The following is a 24,019-nucleotide window of genomic DNA, read 5'->3' as shown; positions in this document are numbered from 1 at the left end:
CCCTCCACCCTACCTCCGGCCTCCGGCGTCCGACCCGCCCCTTTCCCGGCAGGCCCAGCTCAGATCCGCAGCCCTCGAGAGCTGCAGAAGCGGCCCCGGAAAGGGGGAGGAGGCCCCACTTAGCCGCCCTTCCGGGGCCGGAAGTCCCGCCCAGGCCGCCCCACGCCCCGCCCCGCGCGACGTGACTTCCCTGAGTCCCGCACCCGGGGAGAGGGAGATTGACTCATGTCGGGTTTGCCCCTTGTCAACTAACTGAGAAAAACCGCAGATTGGGCAAAGACTGACAGCATCACACGGTCACAAGATGCTGAGTTCCGTGGCTCCGGGAGGAGGGACTCAGGGGCCCGGGGAGGAGCACCGGCTGGGGACTTGACCGCGGCTCCTCCTCCTCCTGGCGCTTTGAGGAGAATGGGGGACCGCCACTTGTAAAGAGACACTCACATGACTGCTGACAGTAAATCAAGTTTATTTGTGTTCATAGAACATACGGGGCGACCCCAGAGCAGCCTCCTGACAGCCCACCGACCCCGCAGCCACCCCCTTGGAGGCAACTTCAAGGAGAGTGTAGGCCAGGGACCTTATTCTCAACGGTTCCCCGAATCTTCACAGACTCGCGAGTTGAGATGTTGGAGGACTGAGAGTGTCACTGCGACCCACCACCATCCTTGACTCCCAGCCTGGGCGCCTTCTCGACCCGGGTTTCCTCCATCCCTTTTCCCGGCCTCGCTTAGTTCTGGGTGCTTGCCTCCACCAACCCCAAAGAGCCCAATAAATACCCAGAGACCTGCATTTGCAGCAAGGTGCACATCTCGCACTCCTGCATAAGTTAAAATAAATATTACATACACCCCTCCATCACCTAGGGGGACACACATAAATACACATAAATATTATTAGGAGCAATGAGAAATAAGTTAACGACGCACTCATTCCCCACCCGGCCTAGCCCCGGCGTGCCGGTGCCTGTCTCTCCCAGGCTCGGACTGGCGTCTCAGCCGTAGTGTTCTGTGTGCGAGTTGCCTCGCGAGTCCCAGTTTGGGATACGCTCTCGCGCACCAGGTACACCCAGTGTTTCTTGGTTTTTCAGGTTCTTTTAGGGGATGTGGGGAGTCCCGGTTAGAAGGCGGCCGGGTGTTGCTGGAGAAAAGTGCTGAGATCCAAAGCGTAGTCCGAGGGCTCCGAGGTCAGATTAAGGGGCTCGAAGACCGGGGTTGCAGCGGTGGGCGCGGGGGACGGCGCGCTGGAGATGTCCTCCGGGGCCAGGGGTGCAGACGCACTGTCTTCAGCCATTAGGATCTGGCAGAAGATGATGGTCAGCAGGACAAAGAGCAGCCTTTTGGCAGGGTTCGGTTCCTCGACTGGCAGCTGACGCCGGACCTGAGGGGAGGTGATAAAAAGAACAGGTCAGATCGGGGCCCCGGCGTCCAGTAGTTCACCCTCCTCTTCCCCCGGGATTGTCCACTTCGGCGACACTCACCACTCGTGGGTAGAGGACCCTACGGCTGCGCTTTCGATGCCCGCGGGTGGCGCTAGGGCGCGCAGCGGGGGCCACCGCGGGCTCCGGGAGAGGGTCGAAGGTGAAGATCTCGGGACCGGAGCCCCGTCGGGGTCCCGGGCTGGCGGAGGAAACCGGGGTCGGAGCCCGCAGGACGGTCATGGTGGGGAGGGAGCTGCGAGAGTGACACATTGTGCGCTGCGCTGAGCCGAAGGACGAGTGGCCCCGCAGTCCCGCAGAGCTAGTTATGTACCCCGAGAACTGGGCGGGCCCTTCTCAACTCCACCCTGGGGTGGGAGCGGTTGGACGGTCGGCTGGAAATTCCGAAGATTAAGCATAGAGAGGGGGCGGGGACTTGGCTAGTGCCAACCGTAGGCACTCCTCAAGTGTGTGTTGTGAGTTGTGAGTGGAGGCGGGTGAAATCCCAGACTGCGGGCACATGTCAGGACATGTGGCAGCTGGAGAGGGGCCCACAGACAGTTTGAGACGGTTCAGCCACAAATCCCCATCTCTGGGGACGTGCAGAAAGGCTTACATAAGGAAGTCTGGCCCTCTTGCTACAATCCTGATCCAGCAGAGTCTAGGAACCACAGTTACAGTGCATATTTACACGTTTGTAGGGACTGAGAAAACAGCAGCCTAGGAAGGAAGTCATTAAGAAACACTCAAGAAGCCCAAGAGAAATGAACACAGTAGCACACACAGACACAAGTCTGTCTGCTTTAGCTCGCACACGCACACACACACCACGTTGTAGAGGTGGAAAAATTTCTCCTTTTCTTCCAGTTTCTTTGGCTGGTTCAATAATTAAATTGACCTAGGACAGATTAACAGGAGAAAACAAATTTAATTGCATACTTAACAGGAGCCCAAGAAAACTTGAGACTCAAAGGCAGTCAGGCAATTGAAGTTTATATGCCATCTTTAGCTAAGGAATGGGAAAGAGGCCTGGGGCTTGAAGGGGAGGTGGGTAATTCACAGGAAGATGGGAAGAGCAGGTGATTGTTAATGAGATGTTTGTCCTGCCAAGCAGGTAAGTTTTTCCGGTCAATGTCATCGCTGGACCAGGCCCCCTACCTCAGTTATTTAGGCCATGAAATGAGAGGTGCAAGGCTTCTCTTGATTCTGCTGGATCTTGATTGCTCCAAATAATTCACATGCCAGAGGAGCACATTTTGGGGTGGCATATTCTATCCCCCTTCAACATGCATATTACATACACACATGCACAGAACGAAAGTGCAGCAACTGCACAGGGGCAACCCCACGATGTGCAGAAATGTGCATGCATGACTGGAGCAGAGGACCACAAAACACAAAGGCAAGAAATGAGCAGCCACCTGGGTTTCAGTTTATATGAAGAACATTTAAACTGTGAGACATTATGCAAATGTTGTAGTGATGATAATAACACAAGAGAGAATGGACACATTTTCATAACTGCCTTAGAGACAGCTGCTCTGGACACAGAATTTAACATCTTTTGAGCATTCAACAGGGCCAGTGTGTGTGTGTGTGCGCTAAGTTGCTTCAGTCATGTCCAACTCTGCAACCCTATGGACTGCAGCCTGCCAGGCTCCTCTGTCCATGGGATTCTCCAGGCAAGAATACTGAAGTGGGTTGCTATTTCCTCCTGCAGGGGATCTTCCCAACCCAGGGATTGAATCTGTATCTCTTATATCTCCTGCATTGACAGGCAGGTTCTTTACCACTAGTGCCACCTGGGAAGCCCCAACAGGGCCAGACACCCTGTTAAAAGGTACTATTGAGTACTGGGGTAGGTTCCAGCATGTGGGTTGGTGAGTGAGCTAAGCCAGATAAAGCAAGCACATCAGATTCTAAGAAAATGGAAGACTAAGTCTAAGGGGAACCCAACAGAGCAACTGTTCCTGTGTGTCTAATCAATCAGACAAGGCAACAGGGAAGAATGGCATTTGAGATAACCTTGAACAGTGGGTGGGATACCACAAAGTCAGATGTGGAAGATGACTGAGAAAGAGAATGGAATCAGCAAAGGCCTTGAGCTGGAAAAGTACAGGATGTGTTTGGGGAATCATAAAAAAAACAATCTCAGGATAAGCTTCCCGTCAAGCAGTGGTGGTGAAACCCAGCAGGACCCTGTGGGGCCCTCCTGGGGACCAAAACCTTTCTGTGTCCCCTGTTTCTTGTTTCTAGGAAAAAGGCTTCAGCTTCTTAGACCGTCCCTGGGCTCCAAAGGGCAGATGCAAACAGTTACTAATTAGGGAAGGAAGGGAATGCAGAAACAGAGGAGGAGCAGTCAAGAAGCAGTGCAGGGCTTCCCTGGGGGTCCAGAGGTTTAAGACTCTGAGCTTCTACTGCAGGGGGTGTGGGTTTGATCCCTGTTCAGGGAAGATGCCACATGCCTGCACAGTGTGGCCAAACAATTAAAATATATATATATATATATACTGCAGTTAAAGCAAGGTCCTGATTCCTCCTCATTGGATACGCATGAGTGCTAAGTCGCTTCAGTCTTATCCGACTCTTTGCGACCCCAGGGACTGTAGCCCCCCAGGCTCCTCTGTCCAGGGGATTCTCCAGGCAAGAATACTGGAGTGGGTTGCCATGCCTTCCTCCAGGGGATTTTCCTGACCCAGGGATTGAGCCCGTGTCTCCTGAGGCTCCTACACTGCAGGCGGATTCTTTACCACTGAGCCACTGGGGAAGCCCCCTCAGGGAATATACATACCAATATATCTTAGTTCCTTATACAGGAACTGAGGACCCCATTCAATTGGAGGATGGCAACTTCCGGCTGAGCACAAGATTCCTGGAGCACTGTCCTGTTACCACCAACGAATCAGAAGAAAGTCACACACCCTGCAGCCCTGACCCCAAATTTTGCCTATAAAAACTTTCCCCAAAAAAACTATCAGGGATTTTTGAGTACGAGCCACCTGTTTTTGCTCAGCTCTGCAATAAACCTTTCTCTGCTCCAAACTCTGACATTTCAGTTTATTTGGCCTCACTGTGCATTGGGCTGGTGAACATGAACTTTGTTCCTTAACAGTATCTTCAAAATCTCATTTCTTCCTCTCCAAATTCATTTTAACCTTTCCTCCCCTCTTCTGCTATGCTCCAGCCACCCAGAGCCTCAGCCTTTCATCTCCCAGGACTTACAAAGCTGTTTCTCACCTTAGGTCCTCTGCTTATATTGCTCTGTCTGGGCACTTGCAGCTTTTGGCACCTTCTCATCCTCATCATAAAACAGGAGGGAAGGAGACAGGGCACAATCTTTAAAAGAATGACATAGCCCTTGAAGATCCAAATTTTGCCTTTAAAAACTCTTCCCCGAAAACTTGGGGAGTTCTGGTGGAGAGGGGTTGTTCTTGCTTGGCACTTCGCATAAGCCTTTCTCTGCCCCAAACTCTGATGTTTCTGTTTGTTTGGCCTCGCTGTGCATCAGGCACAGGAATCTGGCTGGGTTCGACAACAGTGGGAGGTGACAATGGCCGGGAAGAACTGGGCGGTGAGGAGGGCTTAGCTGTCAGGCCAAGGGATAGTGTTTGACTGTAGACCATGGAGCTTGTGGATCACGGGCTGACATCAAAGGAGGGCAAGTTCAAAGTTGGGAACTGAGTGGGATGAGGAGTATGCCCTGGATGAGGAGACACTGAGCCGGAGACACTGAACCAGAGACGGAACAATTGGAGAGGTTCGAGCAAAAGGAAACAGGGGCCTGAAATGGGCTATGACACAGGAAACCAAGAGAAGGAGTGGCTTCAAGAGATATCACCAGCATAAAATGACCAGAATTTAGTAATAAAATAGGTAACATTAGAGTCAGGAAGCATGGTGAGTTGGGATGCTAACAGCGAGACGTTGAAGAGACCAAAGCTGGTTCCATAGATGTGAAGTGCCTCTGGCACAGAGCTTTGTACCAGATTATATTATGCCTGGGGCACAAAGATTGAAGGCAGGAGGCGAAGGGGACAACAGAAGACGAGACGAGATTGATTGGATGGCATCACCGACTTGATGGACATGAGTTTGAGCAAGCTTCGGGAGATGGTGAAGGACAGAGATGCCTGGCATGCTGCAGTCCATGGGGTCGCAAAGAGTGGGACACGACTGAGCGACTGAACAACCACACAAGATGAGCACATGTCTGACTGACCTCTGCCATCAGAGGCTGTGTCACACATGTCTTTGTGTCTTCCGTAGAGCCTAGCGGAGTGCCGGGCTTGTCCTAGTTGTTCAGTAATCTTGATAAATGAAAGATGAAAGCACAGAACTAAAAATGCACATATAGTATACATACACTGGCTGGATCACCCCAAGCTTTTGAGACAGGTATAAGTGAAGTGAAGTCGCTCAGTCGTGTCCGACTCTTTGCGACCTCATGGACTGTAGCCCACCAGGCTCCTCCATCCATGGAATTTTCTAGGCAAGAGTACTGGAGTGGGTTGACCATTTCCTTCTCCTGGGGTTCTTCCCAACCCAGGGATTGAACCTGGGTCTCCTGCATTGTGGGCAGACGCTTTACTGTCTGAGCCACCAGGGAGTCCCTGAGACAAGTATCCACTCCTTCAAATCCCACATATGAATTTCTTAAGAAAAGCTTATACACTCCTTCAAATCCCACATATGAATTTCTTAAGAAAAGCCTTACACAGACAGCAAACAAGGAACACCTAAGGGCATTTTCAATCAAGAATGTGTGTGAATGTAAGTAAGAGAACAGCCCCAAACTGGGCTATAAATAGAGACATTCTTGGTGTATTGGGCTTATAGGTTGCTTTATTTTACACCCACCACTTCCGTCTAAACACATGAGAGACTTCCAGCATTGCACACCTCTTCCTGATGAGGTATAAAACATACCTTCTCTACAAAGACATATCGCTTTCCCACACTTGCCTTTCACACCTGCCATCAACCTTACATTTACTCCCAAGCACAGTGAGCCTACCCACCTACCCACGCCCTCATTTCAAGGCAACCTGGACACAAGGATCAGCATCAATACACGACGATTTACATGTGTAGACAGGCTCACATGCTCACACAGACATAAATTGGGGATGGGGGAGATAGTGATGTTAGAAGAAAACTGCCTGTGGGAGAAGGGGAGGTCAGGAATGCATAACTTGTTTATGATGGAAAATTTCTCCAGGGCATTAGGCAGGGGAGGGGAAATGAAGGGGATGTCAGGATCCTGTTTCGCACTACCTCCCACATCTGGAATCTGGGGTTCCAGCTGGACCTAGTTATCCTCAGTGTCCTCCTGGCACAGAGAGACCTTTCTTTGCAGCAAAGCCAGAATGGGACCAAGAGAAGAAGCAGAGTGCCCAGATGGCTCTCCATTCATTCCAACCAATCCTATCTCCGGTCCTGGGATCCTGGGAGAGCCAGGGCTCTGCCCCACCCACTCCCTGCCACACAGGAAGCTGGGGAAGGTTGAGAGTGAATCATTAAGTCAATGACGGTGCGGGGGTGGGGGCTGGGGGATGAGTTAAGGCCAGAAAGGGCCAGGGGCTGAGACCAGCAGCTGCATGGGTTCTCACTGCCCTAAGCCTAGGGAAAGACCTTTGCCCCTTTCCATTTCCAGTTCTCCTCATTTCCTCCCCATCTGCCCAAGATCACCAAGTTTCTTCATTCCTCTCCTCTGACCTGTGTTCTTGACTTCCCATTAACCTTTCTTAGCCCCTTGTTTGTTTCCTTCTTGACTCTGACCACAGTAGGGAATCATTGTATGTGTTTGTTTACTTTCCGCTGTTGTCTCTCTTCCCCACTGGAATCTCATCACGAGTATATAGGACCATATCCTCCCGCTTCCTCTGTGGCTTCTCTTGAAAGTACTTGGCCTTTCACCTAGTGGGGGCATAATAAATATATGTATTTTAAGGGAAGTATGTTTTATGTACAATATTCTATTAGTTTCAGGTGTGCAACATAGTAATTCAATATTTTTATAGATTATACTCCATTTAAAGAAAGTTACTATAGGGACTTCTCTGGCGGTCCAGTGGTTAAGACTCCACACTTCCACTGCAGGGGGCATGGGTTCAATCCCTGCGCAGGGAACTAAGATCCCATATGTTTCATGGCACAACCAAAAAAAAAAATTACAATAAAAAATAAAGTTCTTACAAAATAATGACTCTGCTTGCCTGTGCTATACATCTTTGTCATTTATAACTAGTAGTTTATATCTCTTAATTCCATACCCGTATCTTGCCCCTCCCTCTTTCCCTCTCCCTATTGGTAACCACTAGTTGGTTCTCCACATCTGTGAGTTGGTTTGTTTTGTTATATACATAAGTTTTATTTTTTATATCCCACATATAAATGATAACAGAGTATTTTCTTTCTCTGTCTGACTTATTTCAGCGAGCATGGTACTCTCTAGGTCTATCCACATTGTTGCAAATGGTAAAATTTCATTCTTTTTTATGGCCAAGTAATATGGCTAAGTGTGTGTATATATATATATATATATATATATATATATAGACACACACACATATATATATCTCATATCTTCCTCCATTTATCTATTGATGAACACTGAGGTGGCTTTCATATCTTGGCTATTGTAAATAAGGCTGCTATGAACATGGAAATGAATGTAGCCTTTCAAATTAGTGTTCTTGTTTCTTGTTTTCTTCAGATATGTACCCAGGGGTGGAACTGCTGGATTATACAATTCTATTTTCAGCTTTTTAAGGAAACTGCATACTGTTTTCCATAGTGGGCTGCACCAATTTACATTCCCACCAACAAGGAATATAAATTTACTAAGGGAACCCTTGATAAATATTCCTAAATCCATCTCCTTTGAGGAGACACCCCCAGAGGTGTCTGTTTATACATCTGTGTCTCTTCAGAGGCCCCTACATTTCCTCTTCAAAGAGGGAGTTGGGAGATGCTAAACTGTGGCTCAGGGTGACCTGCCATTGAATCAGAAATAATTGTGCAGTTGGTGGATGGCAAAGCTGTGCCCCTCACCCTTTATGAGTGACATAAGATTGAGTCATGCCTGCTGCCCCAACTGGAATACTGCTGCATTGTGGACCGCCAGCTAGGATAGGGGACAAAGGTAATGGGAAGGAAGCAGAATGGGCAGCAGAGAGGGAGATAGATATTTGGAAGTGGGAGCTTCTGAGAAAGAGAAACAAGGGGAGAGGGATGGATCCAGGGTCTTGGGGTCAGGAAATGAAAACTGAAAGCTCTCAGCTGCTCATGGCATTTAGTAGATGCTCAATAACTATTTGTTGACTTAAGATGGGTTTAAGATAGAAGGGAAACACGGGGTAGCAAAAACAGTATGTTATCGTCTAGTGGCACTGGAAGAAAGTGGGTTTAAATTCCAGCTCTGTTACTTATTAACTACAAGGTGCTGGGCCAGCTACTTAACTTCTCTGACAATGTTTTCTTAACTGAAATATGGGTCAGTTGACCTTAAGGTTGTTTCAAGGATTAAGAATATGAATAGGCACAATGTAGGTGCTTTTTCCAATGTGGAAGTTGTTATGATTAAGGGAAGAGTGGCTGCTTTGGAGCTGAAATGGACAGTGATAAACTAGCCCAGGAACAGAAGAGCAGGATGGGAAAATAGCCTCCAGGTACCAAGATCATCAGAGGATACAGCTTCTTTTTCCATTGACCTTTCCCTCCCTCTCTCCACTTCAAGTAGGTTTTGTACCTCTTCCTTTTCTCCAGAGAAACAGAGCCTTCTGCATTCCTAGCTTTTGTTCAGCCAATGAGCATGGCTGTAAATACCTTTCCCCTGTTTCCCACATACACACACATTCTAGCCAGAACAGTTCTTGCCAGAGGCATGGTAGTGGTAGGGAGCAGTGGTGAGTTCTAGCCAGCAACTTAATAAATGACCCCCAAGACTTTCATTTGGGCCTTAAAGAGGGCCAAGATCAGGCCGTGGCAGTTTTCCCTGATGCAAAAGGACGGCTGGGGTGCCTGGAGCCCCAAGGTCACCTTGATATCCCCTGCCCTGGATGCATTCCAGCCTGGCCTGGCCCAGCCCGGTCCCACTCAGCCAAACCTCCCCAAAAGCTGCTCAGAGTGGGGAGCTGGGAAAAGAACCCAGCATCCCTGTTCTGGTCCAACACTGGCTTCCTAGGACCCCAAGGTTATGACTCCTCTCTCTGGCCTCAATTTCCTTCCGACCAGATTATAACTCCTTGAGAGCAGGACTTCATCCATCTTATTAATCATTCTGTTTTCAGTGTCTAGATCAATACACGCTGCCTGGATGGGAGGGGAGTTTGGGGGAGAATGGATACATGTATAGGAATCCCTGAAACTATCACAACATTGTTAATCGGCTTTGTTGTTGTTCAGTCTCTAAGTTGTCTGACTCTTTGTAACCCCAAGGACTACAGCATGCCAGGCTTCCCTGTTCTTCACTATTTCCTGGAATTTGCTCAAACTCAAGTCCATTGAGTCAGTGATGCCATGCAACCATCTCATCCTCTGTCGTCCCCTTCTCCTCTTGCCCTCATTCTTTCCCAGCATCAGGGTCTTTTCCAAGGAGTCAGTTCTTCCCATCAGGTGGTCAAGGTACTGGAGCTTCAGCTTCAGCATCAGTCCTTCCAATGAATATTGATTTCCTTTAGAACTGATTGATTTGATCTTTCGCCCAAAGGACTCCCAAGAGTCTTCTTCCACACCACAGTTTGGCTTACCCCAATGCAAAATAGAAGTTTAAAAAAATACAGGCTGCCTGAAAAGGCTAGAAACACAGGGTTCTTTCACTCATTAATGCTAAAGTTGTTCATGTGGATATTGCTCTGTCCACTGCTCCAGTGTCAGCACTGGAGTATATGATTGAGATTTAACTCAAACCATGATCATGGGGGGCTTCCCTGGTGGCTCAGATGGTAAAGAGTCTGCCTCCATTGCAGGAGACCCGGGTTCAACCCCTGGGTCGGGAAGATACCCTGGAGAAGGAAATGGTAATCGACTTCAGTATTCTTGCTTGGAAAATCCCATGGATGGAGAAGCCTGGCAGGCTACAATCCATGAGGTCGCAGAGTCCGACACGACCGAAAGAGTCCGACGTGACCGAACGACTAACCCACATAATCATGGCGGGGGGCGGGCAGGAAGTGCAATAAATAAAGTATTCCCCTTTTTGTCTTGCCTTTTCAGACACCCTGTATTTACCGCATGAGTTGATTCGTAAAGTCGAATTTAAGATTAAAGGCTCTCCTAGGGGCCTCCCTCCCCTGCAGCTCTGTGATTCATTGGCGTCTCCTCTGGTTCAAAATTCAGCCGTGCCTCCCTGCTGCCTCCAAAGCAGCGGCCATAGGCCCTTTTTCTTTGAAGGTTGGGAGAGACCCACGCTCCGCCCAGAGAGGCCTCGCGGGGCGGGGCGGGTGCTCCCGGCTATCCGGCTATCCCGTTTACAGCCCCAGAGGATCGCGTGTTAGGACTGGGGCTTGACCGGCTGCCAGGGGGTGAGACTTGAGGCGGTTTTCTGGGAAGGAAAGTTGCCCTGTGTGACTCAGAACCAAGTTAGGGAAAAAACAAGCTCACTCAATCGCTGGCACCCCCCTGGTCTGGCCTGGCTTTGACCATTAGCTCATGAAAGAGGAAGCTGGGCCTCGCTGGCCGGTAGCCCTGCTTTCCCTCATGTTCTCTCTCCATCACCTCATGGATTCCCCGGAGTGTCTGGGCCTCATGCTACGGTCATCCTGGCTCAGCGGCCCTAGCCCTTTTATGACACTTTCTCTTCCCAGACCATTGGTCACTTGTTTCCCCAGGTTGGAAATACCACCCAACAGTGAAGGGGATTGCTCACAAGGGGAGGCTGAAAATATCATTGCTTCCCTTGACTCTGATGATCTCTGCTGCAGACCATGACTACTTGGGTTTGCTCCTGTGATGGCTGCAGCTCCCACACAGACCAACTGATGCTAACCCTGGGAGTCCAAATGAAGAGGTTGCTTGGGACCTAGGGTTCCCCAATTCAGGAGAAAAGCAGAGGGTCCCAAAGTACTGGGCAGCTGAGCCACCTTCAGGGCCGATGTACCCTGGTTGAGACCTACTTACCTAATACTTTTGGTATTCAGAAAGTCCACAACCAGAAAGGCACATTTCATTTCAATGGAAATGATGACAAGGACGGGCTGCAGAGAACACTTCTAACTCCTCTCCCTGCATTCCATCTTCTGTGCATTCTCCAGAGCTTTCTTATGAAAAGATGGACTGGACCAATTCAGTGTCTGGGTGGGTGACTTCAGTGTCTCCAGACTCTCTGGTGGGGCTGACACTGGCCTCCCATCCTGAATCCAGGCAGCTTCACAGGCTTCTCTCTCAACTCCCGCATTGCTTTCCCTACACCCTGAGCTAGGGCACTATATACGATTTTGTACTTTTTCTCATTCAGGCCAGACTCTTATCCACTAGACCCTTCACACGTGGTGTTTTCTCTCCATTCTCCTGAGAAAACCCCACTGGTGACTCCTTGGTGTAGACCAGTCCGTCTATTAATACTTTTATATAAATGTCTTGAAGCATCGAACACAGTATATTATAGACATTTGTCTGTAGATCTTTCTGAGTGCTTAGAAGTGCACTTGCGTTGTGATGCAGCCATTTTGATGCCAGGGACCTTTTGACAAGGCCTTCTAAAGTTATTAAATTGTCAGCATTTAAAGCAAATCAGTAAAAATGGGACTTGCCTGGTGGTCATGTAGCTAAGACTCTGGGCTCCGAATGCAGGACCTGGGTTTGATCACTTGTCAGGGAACTCGATCCCACATGCCACAACTAAGAGTTCCCATGCCATGACTAAAGACCCCATATGCTGCATCGAAGGTCAAAGATCCCGAGTGCTGCGAGTAAGACCTGGTGTAGTCAAATAAATAAAATCAGTAATTATAAACAAGATAGTCTCAGCCCATCCCTGTGGATTGTGCTCATCCTGTCTCTATGACTCCTACCCTTTCACAGAGAATTTGGTAGTGCTTGATGATAGTACTTTTTGGGGGGAAGCACTGCGTGTCATGGGGGATCTTAGTTCTCAACCAGGGATTAACCCTGAACCCCCTGCAATAGAACCACCAAATCCTGACCACTGGACCTACAGGGAATTCCCTACATTTTCTTTTTTCTTTTTTAATGCCCGGTATATTGAAATATGGTTTCCCAGGTGGCTCAGAGGTAAAGAATCCACCTGCCAATGCAGGAGACCTGTGTTCCATCCCTGGGTCAGGAAGATCCCCTGGAGAAGGAAATGGCAATCCACTCCAGTATTCTTGCCTGGAAAATCCCATGGATGGAGAAGCCTGGCAGGCTACAGTCCATGGAGTTGCAAAAGAGTCAGATACAACTTGCCAAGTAAACAAAAACATATTGAAATATAGCTTCTTTTACAGTAAAATCTATCCTTTTTAGGAATGCAATTTTATGAGTTTTGACATACTCATATAGTTGTATAAATGCCACTACCATCATGATATAGAATATTTCCATTGCCCCAGAAAGTTCCTCACACCCTTCTTCACTCCTAGCCTCTAGTGACCACTGATCTGAGTTCTGCAGTGTAGTTTTGCCTGTTCTAGAATGTCATATAAATAAAACTACAGTAGGCACTCTTTTGTGTCTAGATTCTTTTGCTCAGTATTTCAGTGATTCATCCATTTTCTTGGTTGAATCAGTAGTTCTTTCCTTTTGATTTCTGAATAGTATTTCATAGTATGATATAGTTGGCTTATTCATTCACCATTGATGGACATTTTTGTGTGTTTTTTTCCCCTTGGTTTTGGCTATTCTAAATAAAACTTCCATGAGCAGTCAGTCATATACAACTCTTTTTGTGGATGTGTGTTTTTATTTCTGTTAAATAAATATCTAGGAGTAGTATAACTCAGGATATATTTAAGTTTATAAGAAATGGCTGAGCTTCCTTGGTGGTCCAGCAGTTAAAATTCCATGCTGCCGCTCCAGGGGGCATGGGTTTCATCCCTGGTCCCCCTGATTACAGAAGTCCCACATGCTGTGGGGTGCAGCAAAAAAAATAAATAAATAAAAAGAAAGAAAGAAATAGCCATCATTAGCCATTTTACAGTCTGACAGGGCTGTTCTAAGAAACTACATCAAAACATCCCTGGTTTAAGTTCTTGCATCAGATCTGCCAAGTCAAAATGTTTTCCTTGTCAGGGAAGAGGTTCACACACAGGTTCCGTCAGGGGACAGGGATGGGCCGGAACCCGCTGCGCCCTGAGATGCCTGTCATGTCCTCAGGAGGCCACAGTGGATTTGAGGGCCACCCTGCTGTTGAAGCAGCTCCAGGAGCACCTCCTGCCTCCCGGCCTCCCAGACCCCGCTGTGGTTCAGTAGCTCTCCCCAGCCTCTGTGTCTGCCACATGGCTTTGCACTCCCTGGGACGGAGTGTAAAGGAACGTGGGCCCACACTGTTTGGGCCCCCCGGTGCTTCCCAGGCACTGTCCTGAACACTACCGAGGAATCAATCCATTAAACCTTCACAAACCCCCACTGTCATCCTTGTCTGTCTCCTCATTTTACCGTAGAAGAAACTGAGAGGTTCCATAAGGCAGTTCACTTTCTCAAGATTACCTAGTGGGAGTTAGATTCAGACTCTACTTTAGCTCATCCCACAATCCAGCATTGTACCACATCGATCAGAGAGTAGAAGCTGGAGAATCAGTTCTATGTTCACGTTCAATTTCATGTTCTAGTTCATCTAATTTTCGTGATAAGTCTCAGAAGAAGGCCTTTACAATATCCATTTCATAGACGAGGAGACAGCACAAAAACTGCACAGCTGTGAGGGCTAGAGCTGGCATTGAGTTCCAGGAAGTTGGCTCCAGAGACAAAGCAGCCAAACTCTACACTTCCCTGCCTCTCAACAGTCCTCATTATTAACACGATCGCCTGGCTCACTGCCCTGGCTCTTGTGTCTTTGGGGTTTCACGCTGCTCTCATGTCTGCCTACTTTCTTGGGTCTCACTTTCAAACTCTGAATGGGCTATGCACACATGCCCCAAGGTAGAACAACCTTGTTGGGCAGCCGTGTTGGGTAGTCTCACCTCTGGTTATATCGTTGGCCTCTTGCCAGCCCTTGGGAGATGTGTCTAGCTGGGTCAAAGATCCTAACCCAGCAGGGGAAGTAGGGGAGGTAAGGACATCCGCAGGGTGACCCAAGCCTAAGATATCTCCAGCTACTTTTCTTAGGAGGACGTGGTGTAGCCACAAGACACGTGAAAGTCTCAAGTTCATCTCAAAAGATCGTTTCCTCCAACAAATGTTGAGCTCTTCCAGATAAGAGACTGAAGCCCCTGTAGGGGCTGAGTACTATGCCTAACTTATTCTCAGAACTCAGAAGATTTTGGTTGAATGATGAATGAATAAATGAACAAAAAGAACCAGGTTCTCTTAATTTAGCCCTGTGCTGTCCCATATGGTAGCATGTGGCTATTTAAATTTCAACTGATTAAAATTAAGTACAATTTAAAATTCAGTTCCTCATTCACATCAGCCACACTTCAAGCATACAATAGGCTCAGGTGGCCATTGGTTACCGTATCGGGAAGCACAGATACAGTGCATTTCCATCATCACGGAGTTCTATTGGACAGCACCGGGCTAGATGGCGAGTGGAGGGAGAGAAGGAAAACTGCCGCCCCGTGAAAACATTCACTGATAGCGAATGGCTTTCATTTGCTTTCAGTACTTTTAAAGCCGTCATCATTCGCCTGTTCTCCTTAGATGATGTCTCATACCACCCATTCAGAGGTCTAGAAACCACTTCTTCAGAAACCTATTATTGAAAAAGGGAAATGTGTTTCTGATCACATACATGACCCAAACTTCTGCGAAAGGGAAGACAAGAGGTTGAAGGGGGAACTAAGCCGTTGAGTTCTTTCTCTCACAGGCCACATGGAACCAACCAATCCAGGGTGTTCTGCACCCATTATCTCATCCAGTCCTCCCACAAGTGGCCCAGGACACAGGAGGGCGGTGGAGATATGTGGCCAAGGGTCACAGAAATGATGAAGGCTATTCTCTGCACTCAGGTCGTCAGTAGATTGTCAAATGTGATCCAGTTGTGAGCAGCAGAAGGCAGACAGGTAGAAAAACAGGCCTCCAGAAGTTTATAGTCTAGTTAAGGGAAAACAAGAGCCAAACATGTAATATCTATAAAACTGTAGCTATACATACATATACACACATATAGGTACAGTGTACACTTATATGTATATATTTTATATATGTACAAACTAATATGGGCATCCCTGGTGCCTCAGTGGTAAAGAATTTCCCTGCAATGTAGGAGACGCAAGAGATGCACTTTCAATCCCTGCATCCGGAAGATTCCCTGGAGGAGGAAATGGCAACCCACTCCAGTATTCTTGCCTGAAAAATCCCAGAGACAAAGGAGCCCAGCCGGCTACAGTTCAAAGGGTCTCAAAGAGTCAGACGTGAGTGAGCACACAACACACACACACTAATATATGCACAGACACAATAACATAATAACTAACATTTATTTATTTGGTATATTAGAGCTTAACAAGTACTTTTCCTCATATGAAGACCCAGCAAATTAGTGTTGAATGTCCAGTGAATGGAATGTTGAGACAGAAAGCAAGCATTTTAGGAATTCAGAGCAGGATGAGATCATTGCAAGAAAGGGTGATGGGGAAAATTTTGGTTGGGGCGTAGAACTAGCAAAAATGCCGGTAGTCACACAAACCCAAATACAACTCCTGGCTTCCCTACCAGAAACTGCCAGGCTCTTCACTGCTAATAGTTTTAAATGAGATATTTTTAAGCTCGTCTTACCTTCTAGAAGATAAAACGCTGACTAAGAGTGCTTTCTGGTCTGCGTTTTGTCACTGGTCCTCCACCCAAATAATCAACATATTAAAAAAAAATACTCCCATGTGTTTCACAGTGATTCTAAAAACACAGAGTAACTTGGATACTCTAGATGTGAAATAGTTTGAGTTGCCTTTACTTAATGACCCAGTGACGAGCATCTGATGATACAGCTCAAATGCCTTATTAACGCTCAGAGTTATACAAGGTCAGCTCTGCCCAGAATTTCTGCAGTGTACAATGCATAGAAATCCAGCCTGCAAGTTGACTGGGCTTGCCTACATTCTCCTTACATAATCGTAACTGTTTCTCTGCCAGTAGTGATTTAGGAATGTCTTTCTGAAGCCCTGTGCTCTCAGGTTCCTTCAATTTTTCTAAAGCCTCTGCCCTCTTCCTTAGCATTTGGTTTGCTTTGGTTTCAAGCCACAGAAACTCATTATGGCTAACTTAGAAAAGCTGAATGTTGTGAGGATATTGAGTAGCTCGCAGACTCAAAGGAAGGCTAATGAGCCAGGCTCAGGGAACACAGGAACCAGGGCAGCTCCTGGGACTCCATTGCAGGAATCAAGTCTCACCCTCACTACCTGATGAAATGAATGACAACTAGTTTTTTCTTTTTCTTTTTTTCCATTCCTCACATTCATGTTCATCATTCAAAGCTCTGGTGGAGAGAGTCTGATTAGTCTGGTTTAGGTAGGGGCCCAGGGAATAAAGGACATCTTAACTGACAGCTCAATGGGACTTCCCACAGGTAATTCCCCTCAAAGAATCCAAAGACTATCGTCAGAAGAGGAGGAGAAAGTCATTGCTGCGTTGTCAAAACCCAGAAAACATCCACTTTACCCCACTTTTCCTTCCTAAACTTTGTTTCCTACTTTTTCTAATTATCCACAATAGGAATGACCAATGTATCTTTCAGAGTTGTAGAAAACATATATAAATATAAATATACCTCTACTGGAATTTTTCTCCCAAGAGAGTGATGGTTGGGGAAGTTTGGCCTTACCTCTTAGGGTTGAGTAAAAGGATACTTGTTGTTTAGTAGGTGAGTCATGTCCGACTCTTTTGCGACCCCATAGACTGTAGCCCACCAGGCTCCTCTGTCCATGGGATTTTCCAGGCAGGAATCCTGGAGTGGGTTGCCATTTCTTCCTCCAAAAGACTTCCTGAATCAGGGATCGAACCTGTCTCCCACATTCACAGGCAGATTCTTTACCACTGAGCCACCAGGGAACCCCTTTAAAAAGTAAAAAGATTAAGGAAGATAATACATGTAAAATGCCTCTCACAGTGCCTGGCACCTAGTGAGGTTAATTACATGAATTGCCATTTTAACTCCCCTGCCCCTCGCCCATGTGCTGGAGCCAGCGCATACCAGCTCAGACCAGCTCACAAGAGCAGATCGTGATGTTTTCATGAATTTTGTGAGCCAACTGCCATAACATTGGTAGCTTTTAGGTGACCTTGATGAGAATATTTACACCATGGAAACTGGAAATGCAGCCAATTTGACTCCCCCCAACCTCCAGGCAGTTGTTAAATGTTTCTCAGCACAGCACTGCATCCGCTGTTTTCTTTCCTTCACCAGATGTGAGCAGAACCACAGTACAGTTCAACCACCTTATAAACACTCACCTATACAAGGTCAGCTCTGCTCAGAATTTCTGCAGTGCCTAGAAATCCAGCCTGCATACTGAATGGGCTTGCCTAGGTTCTCCTTACATAATCGTCGCCACTTCCCTGCCAGTAGTGGTTTAGAAATATCTTTCTAAAGCCCTGTGCACTTTGCCTCAGCTTCCTTTAACTTTTCCAAAGCGTTTACCTTCCTTGCTTGGTGTTTGGTTTCCTTTGCTCTCGAACCATAGAAACTCATTATGGCTAACTTTAACAGAAAAGTTGAGTATGTGTGTCAGTTAGGATTAGGTTCAGCTGTGAGTGACAAAAAATTAGAATAGTGGTTTACTAGCTATAAATTCTGGAGAAGGAAATGGCACCCCACTCCAGTACTCTTGCCTGGAAAATCCCATGGATGGAGGAGCTTGAAAGGCTGCAGTCCATGGGGTCGCTAAGAGTCGGACACGACTGAGTGACTTCGCTTTCACTTTTCACTTTCATGCATTGGAGAAGGAAATGGCAACCCACTCCAGTGTTCTTGCCTGGAGAATCCTGGGGACGGGGAGCCTGGTGGGCTGCTGTCTATGGGGTCGCACAGAGTCGGACATGACTGAAGCGACTTAGCAGCAGCAGCTATAAATTCATTTTCTCTGACAGAAGCAAAGTCTAGATTGACATAGGCAGTTCAGGCTTGGCTAGAAGCTCTATTTTGTTCTCTTGTGTCTTGAATACATGGTTTTTTACTTCATGATCTAAGATGGCTGCCCAAACTCCACATTCCAGTTGGTAGGACAGAGAAGGGCAAAGAGACACATCCCTTTCTGTAAATTCATTGACAGAAGTAAAGCATAGAATTTCTGCTTATATGAAATAGGCTGAAGCAAAGTTATTTAACCATATCCAGCAGCAAGGGAGGTTGTGTGTTAGTCACTCAGTTGTGTCCGACACTTTGTGACCCCATGGACTGTAGCCTGCCAGGCTTCTCTGTCCATGGAATTCTCCAGGCAAGAATACTGGAGTGGGTTGGCATTTCCTTCTCCAAAGGGAGGCTGGGATATATCTTATTTACTCAAGGCAGCCCTGTGCCCAGCTGGAAACCGAGAGGAAGGGAAGGGTGGATACTGGGGGACTGCTGGCTGGCCCTCCCACTGCTGGGCAGGGTTTAGGAAAGCATAGGAGAAAGGGGAGAGCGGCGCTGATGTGATGGGAATAAGTGTGCTTTGTGGAGTTTTGAAGGCGCCAGCGGGAATAGAAGATTAGAAATACTGGAAAATGAAGTTAAATAAGCAAGGTGAAAGTGAGATCTCAGTGAGGGTCCAGGAAAGCAGACAAAAGAATCTTTATCTAGCGCCATTAGAAACAGGACACAGTGAACTTTGGGATAGGCGAGCTGCACGATCAAAGGCATTTGAGAGATTTTAATCTGGCATTTACGTGTGAGTCCGGTTGGTGGGGGGCGGGGCGGGGGAGGAAAAACAGGAAAGGGCAGGGAGGTTGGAGAGGAGACCAATTTCACAACCCAGGTATGAGGTGATTATGTGGGGGCAGTGGGAATGAGGAGGAAGAAATACATCTGAGAGGCACTTGCCAGAACATATGTTAGGATTGATGGCTAATCTGGTAGAGTTTCAGGGTGGGGTGGCCAAGAAACAGGTAAACAAGTGAACCTGGATTCATAGATGTATTAGGCTGGGTCACCTAGAGGCAGAGCCTGGCATGGAAATTTTCTCCAAAGGACTGATAGGGGAAAGAGAAGAAGGGTGAGGGGAACTAAGTGACAAAGGGAAGAGTCCAGGCAAGGATGTGGGTTAAGCCGTAACCTGAGTCTACAGGGAGATTCTCTGGCACAAATTGCATCAGAGCCACCACCACCTTGAGGGGAGGGGGCTGGTGGTCTGCAGCCACACATCAGGTAGTCAATGGTGGAGGTTGGTCCAGAGTGTGTAGTGGGGGCAGTGGCTTGTCTACCATTGGGTCCAGGTCAACTCTCCAGAAAAGGAGACAGTTGTGTGGCATTATCAGACAACAAGCCTGGTTCCTGGGGATGAGTAGACCAGCTGGTAAAGTGGATCTGGGTGAGGCTCAGATAGCAATCCATTACAGAGGGTCCACTTTGGATGTGTTGGATTCAAGGGGGCAAAGAAATAAGGCATTGACACATGACTAGAGGGAAACTAGAAATACAAGATAGGAGTTCATGTTGATGAATAGAGCTTCGCAGGTGACTCTGGTGGTAAAGAATCTGCCTGCCAAAGCAGGAGACAATCCCTGGGTCAGGAAGATTCCCCTGGAGTAGGAAATGGCAACCCACTCCAGTATTCCTGCCTGGAGAGTTCCATGGGTAGAGGGGAGCCTGGTGGGCTACAGTCCATGGGGCCACAAAGAATCGGACGTGACTGAGCACAGCAAAGTTGATGAATAGGACTAGTTATGGAGATACTGGCATGGTAGACTCTATACACAGGTGGTGGTTCATCAAGGAGTGAGCTCTTTGAGAGCCAAGGTTAGAGAGAGAGGAGCAAGCCTTTGGGAAGCAAATTGGTTACAGCCTAGTAGGAAGGTGGGAGAGAGAAGAGGAATCAATGACTAAAGCAAAGCGGAGAGGGGTAGAGAAGCACGTCCATGTGGTAATTGACTGTATATTTTGACGGGAAGTCAAGGAAAGAAGTCAAAGGAGAATGAGTATGGAGAAAAGGCTGAGGTGTTTGGTCATTTGGGAGTTTGTTGGTGGCCTTTGAGGGAGCAATTTCACAGCAGGACAGAATTAGAAACCACGTGGTCAAGGCTAGTAATGCTTTCCACATTTAACGCCATTCCATCTGACTAACTCAGTTCCTCTAGGGCACTTTCTCCTTCAATTTCTATGCTGCTCAGAGGGCCGAGATTTGATCACTGATCCCACATACCACAAACTAAAGATCCTGTATCCTGCAAGGAAGATCAAAGATCTCTCATGCCACAACTAAGACCTAGCACAGCCAAATAAATAAATACTAAAAAAAAATTTTTTTCTACATTGCCCATTCAGGCTCTAAAATCACTGCAGATGGTGACTGCAGCCATGAAATTAAAAGATGCTTCCTTCTTGGAAGAAAATCTATGACCAACCTAAACAGCATATTTAAAAGCAGAGACATTACTTTGCCAACAATAGTCTGTCTAGTCAAAGTTATGGTTTTTCCAGTAGTCATGTATGGATGTGACAGTTGGACTAGAAAGAAAGCTGAGCACCAAAGAATTGATGCTTTTGAACTGTGGTGTTGGAGAAGACTCTTGAATCCCTTTGAAGGAGATCAAACTAGTCAATCCTAAAGGAAATCAATCTTGACTATTCTTCAGAAGGACTGATGCTGAAGCTCCCATATTTGGCCACCTGATGCAAAGAGCTGACTCATTAGAAAAGACTCTGATGCTGGGAAAAATTGAAGGCAGGAGGAGAAGGAGCCGACAGAGGATGAGGTGGTTGGATGGCATCACCGACTCAATGGACATGAATTTGAGCAAGCTTTGGGAGTTGGTGATGGACAGGGAAGCCTGGCATGCTGCAGTCCATGGGGCTGCAAAGGGTTGGACACGACTGAGAAACTGAATTGAACTGAACATTCCTGCTAGTCCTAAATGATCTGATTATCTAACATGGCCTAGAAGATTACCCCAAGATTTAGCGGGCCTGACACTCTTTGTTACTGTCAACTACTAACTGGCACTTGCCAAGAGCATTTGCCAGCGACTGAACATCAACAAGGGCATTTGCCATCTGCCTGTGCTACTGTGACTTCCCTGGTGGCTCAGACGGTAAAGCGTCTATCTACAATGCGGGAGACCCAGGTTCGATCCCTAGGTTGGGAAGATTCCCTGGAGAAGGAAATGGCAATCCACTCCAGTACTATTACCTGGAAAATCCCGTGGACAGAGGAGCCTGGTAGGCTACATTCCATGGGGTCACAAAGAGTTGGACACGACTGAGGCTGAGCGACTTCACTTTCTTTGTGCTGCTGTGGCTGCTGACCCTCCCTGAAGAGAGTTCAAGGTAGAAAGTGAGGCACTCTGTGCTCCAGGGAAACTTGTGGAACAGGTCTTTAGATAGTTGTATTTTTCAGGAACGTATTTCATGATCCCAATCCTTGCAGCTCCTTCTGTCTAGAAAAGCACTAAATCCCTTCCTGGTGACATCAGCTCCTGGTGACTAGCAGAATACCTTTTGTAAAATTAGTGCTTCATTGTACTGAACTCCCCCTTCACCAAAATCTTATATTGATTTCTCCCCACCGCCTCTTTGGAGCAGTCTCTAAAAGCTATCTGAGGTGCTGTCTCCCAGGCTGTCATCCTCATTTTGACCCAAATAAAACTTAACTCACAACTCTCACATTGTGCTTTCCTAATGGCTCAGTGGTAAAGACTCTGCCTGCCAATGCAGGAGACATGGGTTCAATACCTGGGTCGGGAAGATCCCCTAAAGGAGGGCATGGCAACCCACTTCAGTATTCTTGCCTGGAGAATCTCATGGACAGAGGACCCTGGCAGGCTACAGTCCATGGGGTTGCAAAGAGTTAGACACGATATAGTGACTAATCAAAAACACACGTTGTGTATCTTTTTAGTCAACATTACCTTTATGGGTTGTGTGGATCAGAAGTTTGGATGGAGTGCAGGGGGGATGTGCATGGCTTGTCTGTGCTCCAGGATGTCTGGGGTCGAAGCTGGGAGACTGGATGCCTGGAGACTGGGGTCATTCATCTGCAAGATCCTTCTGTCAGCGTTTAGCCAAGGATGCTGGCTGTCACCTGGGGGCCTCAGTTCCTTTCCAGTGGTCTGAATCGGGCTTCTCTTGCATGGTGTCTGGGTTACAGAGAAGAACCAGGCATGGACTGGGTTCTTTTTAATAAAGTGTGACCTCACTTTATTATGATCCATATTGCTCTCCTCATACTCCATTGGTTACGGCAGTCACAGCCCCACCCAGATTCATGGGGAAGGAACATGAACTCACCCTGGAATGTCAGTCCTGGGACAGGATGAGCAAGGGGGAGGGGCACACATCTTTGGAAAATGCAACCTTTCATTCTCTGTCAGAGTTCTCCGTTTGCTTCTTATGGGTGGCCCCATAAGAAGTGCCTCCTCCTCACTCGGTCAATAGTCATCAGTAATAATAGAAAGTCGGAGAAGGCAATGGCAACCCACTCCAGTACTCTTGCCTGGAAACTCCCATGGACAGAGGAGCCTGGTAGGCTGCAGTCCATGGGGTCACTAAGAGTCGGACGCAACTGATCGACTTCGCTTTCACTTTTCACTTTCATGCATTGGAGAAGGAAATGGCAACCCACTCCAGTGTTCTTGCCTGGAGAATCCTGGGGATGGGGTAGCCTGGTGGGCTGCTGTCTATGGGGTCGCACAGAGTTGGACACAACTGAAGCGACTTAGCAGCAGCAGCAGCAGTAATAATAGAAAGTGGAGGAACTTCCTGAGGGCAGGGTTCTGGTCTGTTACTATTGTTTTTTTATCTTTTATCCTGAACATTTTGAGGAATAGTAGGCCTGCAGTTGATCTTGTGGAAGGAAGAACTCTTTTTAAGTCTATTTTTCTCAAATGCTACATCACTTGATCCTAAACTAGCTATCATGACCGTTTCACAGTAGAAGAAACTAATGGACTTAAAAGGGTAAGTGGTCTACCCCTCAGATGACTCAGCCAGCAAGAGCTCAGCTGGTGATGTGAACCCAGGTCTTCTGGGTTGAAGCTATTTTGTTAAGAACTTGATGCCTCCAGCAGAAGTGTCCCTTTAGTGCCCCTGCCTGCTCCGTCCTTACAGTAGCCCAGGGCCAATTATGGGGCTATGGACAGAGATCCCTCAGCTGCTGACTGGCCAATCCTGCATTTGATACACTGATTTAGCATGGTGATTTCATACCATCATTTAATGTGATAGTGAATCTCTTTTCTCATGAGAGCAGGCGAGGGCTAGGTCACAGACCTTCGTGCTGCACTCAGCTTCCGAGCTGGGTAGAAGGCCAGTTGGTCCTCATCTCTCTAAGTGGGCAGCACCCATGTCAGGAGTATGGGGTGAGTGGAGATGCCAAA

General features: G+C 47.5%; 1 protein-coding gene and 1 long non-coding RNA gene across 2 annotated transcripts; both read right to left on the bottom strand.

Annotated features, from left to right (window-relative positions):
- Positions 1-449: 449 nt before the first annotated feature.
- IER3 (immediate early response 3) lies at positions 450-1,745 on the bottom strand. The gene is made up of 2 exons (XM_061399256.1): positions 1,478-1,745; positions 450-1,377 (listed from the first exon to the last, which is right to left on the bottom strand). Exons 1-2 carry the CDS (start codon positions 1,685-1,687, stop codon positions 1,117-1,119), a joined length of 471 nt encoding a protein of 156 aa, XP_061255240.1. The 5' UTR covers positions 1,688-1,745; the 3' UTR covers positions 450-1,116.
- A 13,509-nt stretch (positions 1,746-15,254) lies between these two features.
- Positions 15,255-18,043, bottom strand: LOC133236953 (uncharacterized). The gene is made up of 2 exons (XR_009733081.1): positions 17,334-18,043; positions 15,255-15,607 (listed from the first exon to the last, which is right to left on the bottom strand). It is a non-coding gene; the product is annotated as an uncharacterized LOC133236953 (long non-coding RNA).
- Between the last annotated feature and the right edge of the window lie 5,976 nt (positions 18,044-24,019).

The sequence above is a fragment of the Bos javanicus genome, chromosome 23 (genome assembly GCF_032452875.1).
Source record: "Bos javanicus breed banteng chromosome 23, ARS-OSU_banteng_1.0, whole genome shotgun sequence".
Lineage (NCBI taxonomy): Eukaryota > Metazoa > Chordata > Mammalia > Artiodactyla > Bovidae > Bos > Bos javanicus.
Note: the sequence above shows the minus strand (reverse complement) of the source record. Positions and strands in the feature narration are given on the sequence as shown.